Genomic DNA, 13151 nt, shown 5'->3' with positions numbered 1-13151 from the left:
AAATCAAAATTAATGATTATCCCATCTTTATGTAGGCCCCAATGATATAGTCAAGGACTCGCAAACAGGCACCAACAAGTTTAGAGCATAGTTAAATACTACACTGAATACATGAATATGTGCAAACATTTACATCTGTAACAAATATGCATAATATCACACGTGTCTATTTGTATAGCCAGAATTCAAAACTGTCAAATTAAAGCTCTTTCTTTCATTAGGAGAAATACAAGTTTTCTACTTGATTGTTAAGATTCTGTTTGTGAATCATGTTTTATTTTTAAATGTTTCTGTACATCTTGCACTATAAACTCCCTAAAGATAGGAACACTATTAAGTGAACACCTTTAATTTTAAATAACAAAATGAGCAGACATTTGAATTCTTTTTTTTTTTTTTTTTTTTCTTTCTAAGGTAGAAGCTTTTAATAGAATTATAAAAAAATAACACTATTTCAAAATCAGGATAAGGAATTACAGGTATGTTTTCCCTCTACATACCCGTATTCAAACATGATTTCTAGCCATTTATAAATTAATGAGGAACAAATACAGAATCAAAGTAGTGTGTCAACAGAAGTGTTGTATTAAAGCTATCATCCTAGAAAACAGGAAACACAAAGTGAACTTGTGCAGCCATTTCCAGCTCATTGTGCAGAGAAAGCACTTTACTGTCATAAACTACCGTCAGGACACTGCATAAAGATCAGCCACTTACTTACTGCAGGATTTCTCTGAACTTCAGATTCTAAAGTAAGAAGTTACCATTTCATATTCTTGTAGATATTAAGTTAAGCAAATGATTCCCCTAACCATAACACACAGCTACTTCTATCATTTCAACACCATTTTACTGATGCAGAGGGCATTTGCCCCATCTCTCAGTCTCAAATGACTATTCTTCACTTTAAAATAAAAAATCAATCAACAATTTACTGGGTCACCATCATGGACTACTGTCACCATTTGGCACTGGTATGATTTTTACTAGCTTCTGCCACTCTCTTATATAACATTTCAGTGTATGATTGAAATGGCAAGTTCTCTATTCAAACTACAACAACAGATTTAAAGAAGGGGGAACTAAAGCTTTCCAAATCGCGTGTTCATTCTTGAGGGGGGGACTGCCTTTCAAAGTGATTCATTTTATACAATCTCAGATAGTCCCAGGATTGCTTCTAAGTCTCAGTCTACTGATAGACAACACCATGGATATAAAGTACCTACAACCTCCACCACTCCCTATATTCAATAAACTACACAGTAATGTCTTACAGTTAATATGCTTTTGGCCATTTAAATATCTATGCACATAAATATCTGAAGCTTTAATATTCCAAAACTTTAGAAGACAGTTATAGGTGCACAGTTAGGCCAGGGATAGGTTTCTCAAACTTGGTACTAGTGATACTTTGGGTTGGGTAATTCTTTCCTGTGAAGAGGAGAGCCAGGCATTACATGGTATTTAGCAGAGCCTGTAGCCTCTACTGATGTCAGCAGAAGCCTACACCCATCTACTTTGACCACCAAAAAACATCTCCCCACAATCCCAAATGTCTTCTGGGAGCCCAAACTCCACTTGAGAATCACTGGGTGGGACCTTCACTGTAGACATTATTGCAAACTTCGGGCACACAAATAAGACAGGACTCTATGCAGTATTACTAATGTGAAAGAGTCTAGCAGATCCTCTGCTATTTGTTTATGGTGGGCACAGTTTATACAATGTACTATTGAACCACATGGCTACCTATGTGTTACTATCTTTTTTCCTACTAAAAACACTAACATAAGACAGGGGTGGCGATGGGGTAGCTAATTCACCAACTACCTTTACATGGACTGATGAGGAAAGCTACAGTTCATAAACCTTTGCTAAGCAGAGGATGGAGAACAGTCAAGGCAAATGCCCTTCTTTCTGAATTCGCAGTCTCTCCTTCTCCACCTGCAAGCGCTCCTTTTCGATCTGCAGCTTCTCAGACTCAAACTTCAAAAACTGCAGCCGATCTTTCTCCAGCTGCAGGCGCTCTCGCTCGAGTTTCAACTTCTCCGCTTCTACGTCCTGTGGCTGTAGTATGGACTTCTCCCCCTGGCCAAGATCGTTCTCTAGGGCGGGTTTCTCAGCGCTAACCAACTGCAGCCTCCACTTCTCTCTCTCGATCTGCAGCCGCTCCTTCTCCAGCTGCAGGCGCTCGTGCTCCAGGTCCAGGTGGCGCAGGCGCTCCTTCTCTATTTGGAGACGCTCCTTCTCCACCTGCAGCCGTTCTGCCTCAATATCCAGCCGGCGTTTCTCCAGCTCCAGCTTCTGTTTCTCTATATTCATGAGCAGATGAGGCTCATCATATGCGGGTCTGGACGGTGTGGAATTGAGGGTGAAAAACTCATCAATGTGAGGGAAGTCAGGGAGCTCACTTTCCCTCCGGGAATCTGGTATGACAGATGACAGCATTTCTTCCTCCTCCTCAATCTCAAACTCAGGGCTTTGTGGGTCCCTTTCTTCCTCTTCCACTTTGACCTCTGTTAGGGATCCACCTGCATCTCGGAAATCCGCCACATTCTGCCAGTCAAAATTTGCATCATTTCGGAATGCAATTTTTTCATCTATCTCTTCAGTGAGAGAGTCGTCTAAATCAGACGTGGGTAGAGGAAACCCAGAACCAACCAGCTTCATGTTGGCCTTCATTCTCTTCCTTTTCATGAGTGCACGCCAATCGAGGTACCGTCTCTTCACCTCAGTTCCCGTCCTCTGTTCGCCTTCTCCTACAGCGTTTACACACTGTGCAATCTCCTCCCAGGCCATTCGCTTCATCACATTTATTGTTGTGTTGAGTTGCTTGGAAAAAATGACTTCTTTCCTTTTGGTAATTTCTTTCAAAAGGGTCTGAGTTTCCTGAACACTAAAATTGCTTTTCCTTTTCCTTTTCAACTGCTTCATTTTTAAAACTTCAGGGCAGGTTTTAATAGCAGGAAAACTTGTGCAAAGAGTATGCTCCAAAGAACGAAGCCCAAGTACAACCCCTTGTCGGCTCTTAGCTAAAAAAAAAAAAATCACTGAGTTTCCATTCATCTAGTCATGGAAGCAGTTTGATATCTGCGACCCCAGCGGCACCATCACCGACATTTGAATTCTTATTCTCAATAATTCCTGTATGTTTTAGCCTGACTTTAGTGTCTCCCATTCCTAACACGCTGCCCTAATTGAATTTACATTCATAAGACAGAACTCAGGAAATATCCAACGTGTTTGTCATACAAGTAGCTTTGAGGAGACATCTGAACTAAGGTCTAATAGATCTAAGACTCAGGAAAAATGGAAGGACAGGGAGATGTAGGGAGGAGGGAAGGAGCGAGAAAAGAGGGAGAGTTCTTCAGATCAGCGTTTTCAAGGAGGGCAGCCAACCAGAAATCCCTTATTCATCTGTTACCTCTGCACTTCATCTTTCCCATGTTCTCTAGTCAAATCACTAAACTCTTCCGAATCTTGCTTCGTTTTCATCTGCAAATCCTAGGTAATTACAGCATCCTAAACTCTTCATGCTGTCTAGGGGCTTAACTGTGACCGTAGGGATGAAAGCGACGGAAACCTCTATTACAAATATCCGCCGTACCAGGAGAAGGGGTGTAGTGTGGCTACCACTCAGGACATAGTAGGTGTCAATTGTATCTGTGTGGAACCTAACTCTCCCTGATCCCCAAACCCCAAGCAGCCTGAAAGCTGAGGGGTGCAGCAGGAAAGAAAAATGACCCTTAAAACCAGGATGAAATGAGATGCCAGAGAGGGGAGGAGAGTGGAAACAGGGAGATCTGGGCGGGACTGTTTAATGTTCGAAATCAGTGCCAAGCTAAATTGGAAACATGAGTCTGCGTACCTGGAACTTACCTCATCCGTATATAATTTGTAACCTGAGATCCCCTCTCAGAGAAGTAAAAATAGCAAGGCTCTCTGGCAGGTCTGTTCTCTGCAGAGAGGAAGGTCAGGATGGGGAGGGCTGGTCTTGGGGAGAACCAGAAGACTGAGCCAGGGAAGAACCATCCCGTGTGACACAGGAAATACAGCCAATGAGGTGGCTCCAGGGATCCCCTGGGAAATGAGGGCCTGCTGTCCTCCGGGCATCATTTTTGCTCTTTGTTTTTGTCGTAGGCACTACTGAAGTTCTGAACTCCCCCAAACCCACATGGCAGAATCTGCGAGAGGCAAAGGCTGACACAGGAACAGAGCAGATGGCTGTGCTTTTCAAGACTTGCAGCTGGCACCTATCTCTGTGGAAGAAATGATCTGCTAAGCGCTTGCCTCACTCTCTGCGAATCTTTCCCTCACGGGAGAGTGTGCCTGCAAGAACCGGTCACGTCCATGGACTCTAGCCATGCTTTGCGATCAATCATGCAGTGATAAAGAAAGGCTTGGAGACCCTGTGCCCTGTGGTGTGGAGAAGACAGTAGAGGAAGAGAAGAAGGGAAACCAGCTGATACAAAATTAATAACACCAAAAAAATGTGCTGGGAAAGACTTTCATTCTTGTGATGACCAAATACAGAATACTGTTAATAGGGAGAATACAATCTGAGAATTAAATGTTGAGCTAGTTCCATTTGGTAACTCTTACTTCTACTAGACATACTCAAAGCCCTTTGGGTGAACTATCTTGCTCCTTTTTTTTCAAGTATGTTTTAGCCTTCATTGTTAAAACTCCATTTGTTCTTGTAAGTGGGTTTGGTTTTCATTCCTTTGGCAAACTCAAATACTCTCCTAGTTGCCAATCAAAGAGAAGGTATTTCCTTCACTCTATCTTTGATCAGAAATTGGGTTATGGAAATTTTGTTAGGAAGACTCAAAAGACATAGTATGCCCGTTCTCTACCTCCTTGACAGACAGCTACATGGAGTTATGTGACAGAGAGGAAATAGGAAGAGAATCTTGCTGACCTGGCACAGTCCTCTATAATTCCAGAAAGACTAGAACTTTCTTTAAGTTCATTCCATTAGCCTTGTTCTTAAAAAGGGAAGCCGTGAGCTACTGCTGGGGTATTTGGATGATTCAGTGACATGGTAGAAGTTTTCAAAAAGCTTCCAGAGCCACATTGTCCAATAGAAATATAATGTGAGTGATGTCAGTAATTTTAAGTTTGCAAGTAGCCACACTTCTAAATGGCAAAGAAGAAACTGGGAAAATTAATTTTAACAACATGTTTTTTAATCCGATCTACCCAAAATATTATCATTCCAAGACCTAATCATCAAAACTCATGTTAATGAAATATTATACATTTATTTTTTTCCTACTGAGTCTCCACAAGCCAGTATGAATTTTCCATACTGGGACAGCACGTTTCCATGAGAAATCCTCAGTTTATATTTAGATTTGTTAAAATTTGCAGCTGAAAAAAAATAGATTCGCATATACAAGTTGTGCCAAAACTACTTACACACTTCCTAAAATCTGAATCAAATATCAGAACTTAAAATTTACAATAATTCAGATGAAACAAACTTTGAAAGTGAGTTCTTTAGTCACAGCATCCCCTTTTCATAGCTGTCCCTGGTTAGTGTTTATGGTAAACCCTAAAGACCTTGCAGCCAGAAGAATGCTTGGTATCAAAAGCATCAACAATTGAAGTGTTCTGTTGATAATTGCTAATCAGAAGCTGAAGTTTGCATAGCACTCCAGCTTCAACACGGATATTAGCGTAATGACCTCTATGAGTGTCTTCGAACTTCAATGAGAACCAAGAGTCCGTGTGCCTTTATGTTTATTTGCTGTCAGATACAGTATCCACGGTGGAACTGCAGACAATGAGCTCCCTGATCATCTAAAGCACTCTGTTTGCTATCCTGTTTTTACTACACCCAACTGGACAACTGGGTTTTCCTAGCTCCCCCCCCCCAAAAAAAAGTTGCATTGCATGTAAAATGTGGGCATACATGATACAAGAAAGTGAATTAAATACCATTGCTCTTGAAGATTACGAGCTCTCGTGTTAAACAAAAATATCCATGAGCCCCAATCAGACAATTTAGGTTAGATAAATAAACAAATAGTATATAAATAGGAAAAGAAGAAATAGTATTGTTTGATGATGACACGTTCAGAAACATAGCCCTAGAGATTTCTGCACTAATTCATTAAAGTAGCAGTACCTAAAATAAAATGCACAAACCAGAAGCACTTCCACCAGTCCAGATAGCATTAAAAATGATTAAACGTCGGGCTAAGGATATGACTCAGTGGGTAAATTGTCTACTATACCAACATGAGTACTTGAATTTCAATCAGAACCCAAAGAAAGGCTGGGTGCTGCCACACATTAGCACACATCTGTAACCTCAGCACTGGGGGCGTGGGGGGGGGCAAAACAAAGAATACCTAAAACTCATTAGCCAATTAGCCTAGCCGAATTGATGAGCTACATGATCAGTGTAAGACCCTGCTTCAAAAAGGAATTTGGTAGAGAGCAATCAATGAAGACACTGGCATTAATCTGTAACCTCCATGTGCATATGTGCAAGTTGGCACACTCACAAAAATGTGTAACTTTGCTACACATACAAATATAAAATATAAATAAAATATACAAATATATAAATAAAGTGAAATAAAAGTACTTAGGAATAAAATTAGTGGAGGCGCTGAAAGATTTCTATACTGAAAACTATAAGACATTATTGGGAGAAAAGACTAAAGTAAGTACAATACCCCACTTATTAATAGTTAAAATATCTGTGCCACCCAAAGTTATATAAAACTTCAGCACAATGTCACTAAAATTTTCATTATGCTTCCCACAGAAACAGTAAAAACAATCCTAAAATCTATTTAGAGCAGCTCCAAACAACCAACATAAAACTGTAAACGTTGTGTTGTTTGCCTTTAAAATATATTACAAAACTGTAGTAGTCAAAGTAACACAGCACTAGCATCAAGCAGACACAGTGGCAAACACAGTAGAACACAGAGTGCAGCAATAAACCCTCATATTCATACTTCACTGGTTTTTGACAAGGGTTCCCAAAACACATGATGAGAAAAATACAGCCTCTTTAAAAAGCAATGCTGATCAAGTATGCACAAAAAGTCAATGAAGTTGAATACTTCTGTCAGATTACATGTGAAAATCAATGTACAAGGATAAAGGACTTAAATGTAAGGCTGAAACTGTGGCAATACTGGAAATATGGGAGAATCACAATACCGTATGTGGACAATAATTTTACAAATGTAAGACTACAAGAGTTCATAGAAAAAGAAAGGGGGGAAAACAGATTATTGAGACTAAGACAAACCATAAAATGTATGCATAGCAAAGGGAACTCAGAGCAAAGGGAAGAGGCAAACAAGATGAAAGGAAACATTCTCAAGCCATACATTTGATAAGTGGCTAGTAACGTCAGAATGTAGACAGAACTAGGCTCAATGATAGAAAAAAACACAGTCCAATGTAGAAACTAGGAAAAAGACTTGAACAGACGTTTCTCATGAAGCTGCCCAAAGCTCCATGAAGAACTACTTAATGTCATTAATCACCAAGGAAAGGCACATTATAATCACTGTACGATGTATCAGCTCACACCTGGTGGAATAGCTCTTCTCATAAACATGGAAGAGAGCAAGGGTTAGTGAGGATACAGGAAAAAGGAGCACTGCAACCCTGGTGTTGATGGGAAGATAGGGGTATCATTGGAGTACGTGTGATGGAGATTCGTCAATAAGCAGAAAATAGGACTACATATGGCCCAGATGCCCCACCTTGGAGAGGTATAGCCAGGGAAACTGAAATCTGTGTGGTGAGAAAATTTCCACACTCGCATGTTCACTGCAGCACTGTCCACTGTAGCAAAGATTCGGAAGCATCTCCGGTGCGTTCCGGAGATGGAGAGAGAAAGGAAGTATGACCTACCTGCACAATAGAATAGAACTCGGTCTTCAAAAGAAGAAAAGGCTTATGTGGAAACACGGTTGAGCACAGAGAGCAATGCTAAGTGAAAAGGCAGGAATAGAATGCCTTACCTGTAAAAACTAAAAATATTGAATGTACAAAAACATTTAAGTCAAAGTCATAAAACGAAAGTTACCAAACTCCACGAATGAGTCAGTGGGGAACAAGCCGATGAGACAAAACTTGCTCTTTGGTGGATCATGGGAACCATATTCAGTAGTACATTACCTGTTTTGAAACTTCTAAAAGAATGGATTTTACATGTACTCACAACAAAAACAATCAGCATTTGAGGTAGTGGATGTGTTAAATCACTGACTCATTCTTCAATGTATACATATATTAAAATTTTACAAGTAAAGTACATGCTCACATGTCAATATAAGACAATATGTCGCCTTCTTAGAACATTTGAGTTTTCTGAGTACCACAGCTATTAATGTGGGGCTGTCTAACCCGTGCATGCATAGGCTGCATTGAGGAGAGCAGGCCGCTGGTCAGGTTAAGTCATGGGAAGCCTAACTGCTGTCAGCCCCATAAAGACAGCATGGGATATATAAAGTGATTCAAACTATCTAGGACAATAGGTATCTCCCAATTCATCATAGCAAGCCACTGCTCTCATCGGCTCACCACCCCTCTCTACCGCATTAGTGATACTCCTCTCACATCACCCTGACCCTTGCTCAACAAGAATGTGTTTGACACCCATCAAACCAGCTTCTCCCTTCTTGAACTTGAGTCTTGAACAAAGAGTCACAGAGATTCTAAGCAGCCAGGGATGCTCCATTCTACACCCAGGCCTTCAGGAGACTATCTCCAGGTTATGGCCCTGGATTCTAGGGCTCTTTGTTCTTCCTTCTAAGGACTGTACTTAGTCCTGACTTTTTCTTCAATTCCAGCTTCCGTCCCTCCTTCACTTCTACACCCCCTTCTTCCTCATTCTGTTTGTGCCAGTTACTCATAGTCTATTTGCTGCTTGGATTCCTCTCTAAAATAATAATCCTCTGCTATAAAATATGAATTCTCTCAGGCCCATGCTTGCTTGGCCAAAATGAACTCGCCGCTCTTTCTCTGCCTATGCAAACAGAAAGATTCTTGCTAATGAGTTCACAGAGTTGAGTAACAGTCTCAAACAATTGCTGCGCCTCCCAAGAGCCCTAATTAGAGTCCTTTATTTGTCTCCAACTGAGTCAACCTTCTCTGTGGAGGTGAGGATCACGGACCTGGAGAGAATGAGAGAATCTTTCAATTGTTCTGACCTGTGAGAAACCCTTTGGAGTGATTCTGATTCTAACTGATAATATTGTGCAAGTTGCAGACATAATGCTAAATCAAATATAGTGTGTCCCCCCCCCAAACAAACATTCTTCCATTTTCAAGGGACATTGTCCTTAGTCTTGAACTTTCATTTCTCTTACTGGAACCTTCATTTTCTTTTGTCAGCTTTTGTGACCTCTTGTACTTCTTCTACAATTACTGGGAACAATTAGAAGATTAAAATTACAGTCATTGTTGGAAACAAACTAAAATACGGTGAAATGGAAATGCAATCACTGTCCAAAGCTTTACAGGTATGGCATCCAGATATAAACTGCTCTTTATGCTGATGAAGGCAGGAAGTTTGCATGCTCCAGAAGGTACTCAGTGTTCTTCAAGCATAGCACAAAAATGCTTCCAGAGACATCATGGTGAAGGGTGCAAGATAAGTTCTTGCTGCTTTACATTTCACTCTTAAGTCTAGTGATTCAACTGCTACACTCTGCTCCATTTATCTTTCCCTAGGAGTGGCTTTTCCTCTCCAATGATATGCCCCCTAGAATGTTCCAGGACCAACTGGATCTTGTGACTCAGCCATAGGCACACTCCCCTGGTTTTCAGAAGACTGAAATAGCGTGGGCTTGGATAACCTGAATCTCTTCACATTCTTTCTATCATCTGTACTATGGTCACGATAGACATATTCCTAGACAGCATGAAATCCGCTTAAGTCTTTCAGATTCTACCTGAAACCCTAACATCCTAATGTGTACACCTGAAGCCCAGTGGCCCTGAACAGGAACAACCTCAAGCTGGCTCCCCCGGGTATCAACTATAATTTGGCCAAGCAAGGGGAGTGAGTACCCACCCATTTGGTTCCCATCTCTCTCATGACCCTCACTCATCAGTTCCACTCCTGCAGATTTCTGTGCAGTGATGGTATTATAGTAAGTAAGAACATTATGGAGGTCTACTTTAGACACTCTGTGTTCAGGGTGAGGCTCTTCAAGTTTCATGCAGGGGAAAGAAGTAGTTTTTTTTAAATTAACATTTGTTTTGAGACTTTGGTGTTCTTGAAAAGTAACAAATTAGCCCTCCATCATTTCCTAGAAGTCACTAGAAGCCAAGAATAATGGATTGATGAATAAAATTTCATTATTTGGATCATAGCAGAGCAATATATTTGCAATAATTATACTTGCCCCAAACTGTCATAGCACCAACACACAGGCATCCAGCATTATACTGTAGAAAAGGAAGACAGTGATAGGAGAAGCCATGTCTGTTATAGTGGACAGCAGTGAGACCAGCTCTTTGCTGTGGATTAAACATCACCTTTGATATGCTGGATTGTATGGAAACCTGATTGTCACTAAGGAAAAAAAAATGGGATCTCTATCTTTCAAGTCAGTCACTCTATAAAATCATTACAAAGATTGTTCTGAATAAGGTCTTCATGTACAGGATGTACAGAATACCATGTGTAGAAATATCAGAAATTCGGTAGTAGGCCCATTTTCTATGAAACTTCAGAGCTTGGTTACATAGGTTATGACAGAAAGTGCTGTTAGGTACCTAAGCTTATTTCTCAGTGAGAAAAACCCTTTGTTGAGAGGGCTATGCCCTGAGCTATGCTTGCTGTAAGATCTGTTGCACTTAGGAAATTCATAAGAAAAAGGGGCAGTTTTTTTTCTAATTGCATGATGTTGGATATGTTTTTCTATCTTTCATTGAAAATACTTTTTGTGCAATATATTCTGATTAGTTTCCCTTCCCCCAACTCCTCCAGTACCCCCTCCATCAGAATCTACACCCTTTCTGTCTTTCCTTAGGAAACAATCAACTACCTCTTAGGGACCAGGCTCAAGCAAGGGACATCTACAGAACCAGGCCTGACTCAGGGACATCTGTGGGAGTAGGCCCAAGCCAGCAATCTCTGTCATAGCAGCCCAAGTCTTCAACCTCCACGGGAGCCGGTCTGAGTGAGAGACCTCTGCAGTACCAGGTCCGAGGGAGCAAACTAACAGAGCAGTCCCAAGGAGCAACCTCCTCCAGGGCAGGCCTGAATCAACCACCTCCATGGGACCAGGCCTGAGCCAGCAACCTCCGTAGGAGCAGGTTCAAGCCAGACCTCTGTGGGAGCAGGCCCAAGAAGGGGATCTCCATGGGAGCAGACCCAAATGACCTCAAGGATTGCAGAGTCCAATCTGGAAGTGCCAAGAGATCTCCAGGAACACCAAGTGACATCTAGGGTGACTGAAACTGTGGCCTCAACTCCAGCATCTGAGCAGCCATCTGAGCCTTGTATCGACTGGCACTTGGAAGAATGATCAAGAGAGACACATCCCCAACTACCACCAATCAGAAGAAAAGGTGGGTAGACAAGGTAAGAACACACTCAACACTACAAAGAGCAACATGACATCAACAAAAACTAGTGGCTCTAAAACAACAAAACTTGAACATACCAATCAGATGAAGTAGAATAAAATGACCTAAAAAATAACTTTAGAAGAATGTTTGAGGCCCTTAAAGAAAAAATAAAAAAATTCTCTCAAAGAAATGCAGAAAAGACAAACAAAAATTTGGAAGAAATCAACAAATCCCTTAAAGAAAACCAGGTAAAAGCAACCAAACAAATGAAAGAAATGATTCATGACTTGAAAACTGAAATAGAGACAATAAAGAAAACACAAACTGAAGAAATTCTGGAAATGGAAAATATGGGAAAATGATCAGGAACCACACATGCAAGCATAAGCAGCAGAATACAGAAAGGGAAAAAGGAAACTCAAACATTAAAGATACAATAGAGAAAAGAGACTCATTGGTCAAAAAAAAACCCATTAAATATAACAAAAGCTTAATACAAAAAATCAGGTGTAGTAGTAGGAGCCACCCGGCTAGCTTACACCTGAAATAATCACACAGAAACTGTATTCATTTAAACAATGCCTTGCCTCTTATTGGATAACTCTTACATCTTGATCTAACCCATTTCTAATAATCTGTGTAGCACTACGAGATCGTGGCTTACAGGCAAGATTTTAACCTATATCCATCTCAGGCAGGTAATTCATGGCGTCTCCATGGCAGCCCTCTCTCACTCTGCTTTCTTTCTCCCAGAATTTAGTTCTGTTTTCTCTGCCTACCTAGGTTCTGCCCTATCAGGCCAACCAGTTTTTTTATTGATTAACCAATGAAAGCAGCACACAAACAGAAGGAATTTCTATACCATTTCCCCTTTTCTGTTTAAAAAGGGAAGAAAGGCTTTAACATAGCAAAATTAACAAAACAGTTATCAAGCAAGAATTACAGTTATAATATTTATATCTATTTTTTTATCATAACAAAGGAAAACTATAACTATAACTATCTATCCTTTCTGCAACTCCATCAAAGACTATAGAAAAATATAATATTACCCAAGTAAACAGGAAGTGCATTATAAGCAACTTCCAAAACTCTAGAATTGACAGAGACATCTCATTGCCTGGAAAGTCACCCAAAGTTATTCTGTACTGTTGGGGCATTCATCTTCAGCCTACAGGCCCATAGATTACAGCAAACTTTTTCATGAAGAAGGAAATTTTAATAACAGTTTAGTCATTTTTTTGTGTCCTTGCAAACTCTTTTATGAATCAGGAACCCCAAAGATCATCTCACCTTTAGGCAAGTTCAGCAGTTATCTCTCTATGGGTACTGCATGTCCAGTGAAGTAGTCCAGACAAGAGCAGTTTCTTGTTAATATGGCTAACCAACTCCATAAGGAGCCTCTTTGATGCCCATCTTCTTCTTGAAGTAGATTGGTGCTTCCAGGAGTAGATGTGTCTCATTGTCATTAAAAGCCCTAAGTTATTAAAACATTTTAAATGCCATATTCTGTAGTCTTTGAAAGATATGAAGAATGTTTATCTAACTAAAATATATTTTTATATAACTAGAAAATCTAACTAACATGA

General features: G+C 40.4%; 1 protein-coding gene across 1 annotated transcript; it reads right to left on the bottom strand.

The window, feature by feature from the left end:
* Positions 1–405: 405 nt before the first annotated feature.
* On the bottom strand, positions 406–3106 carry LOC130883695 (myb/SANT-like DNA-binding domain-containing protein 4). Its single transcript, XM_057784392.1, has one exon. It carries the CDS (start codon positions 3064–3066, stop codon positions 1897–1899), a length of 1170 nt encoding a protein of 389 aa, XP_057640375.1. The 5' UTR covers positions 3067–3106; the 3' UTR covers positions 406–1896.
* Between the last annotated feature and the right edge of the window lie 10045 nt (positions 3107–13151).

Source organism: Chionomys nivalis, chromosome 11 (genome assembly GCF_950005125.1).
Source record: "Chionomys nivalis chromosome 11, mChiNiv1.1, whole genome shotgun sequence".
NCBI lineage: Eukaryota > Metazoa > Chordata > Mammalia > Rodentia > Cricetidae > Chionomys > Chionomys nivalis.
This window is presented reverse-complemented; position numbering and strand designations above follow the sequence as displayed.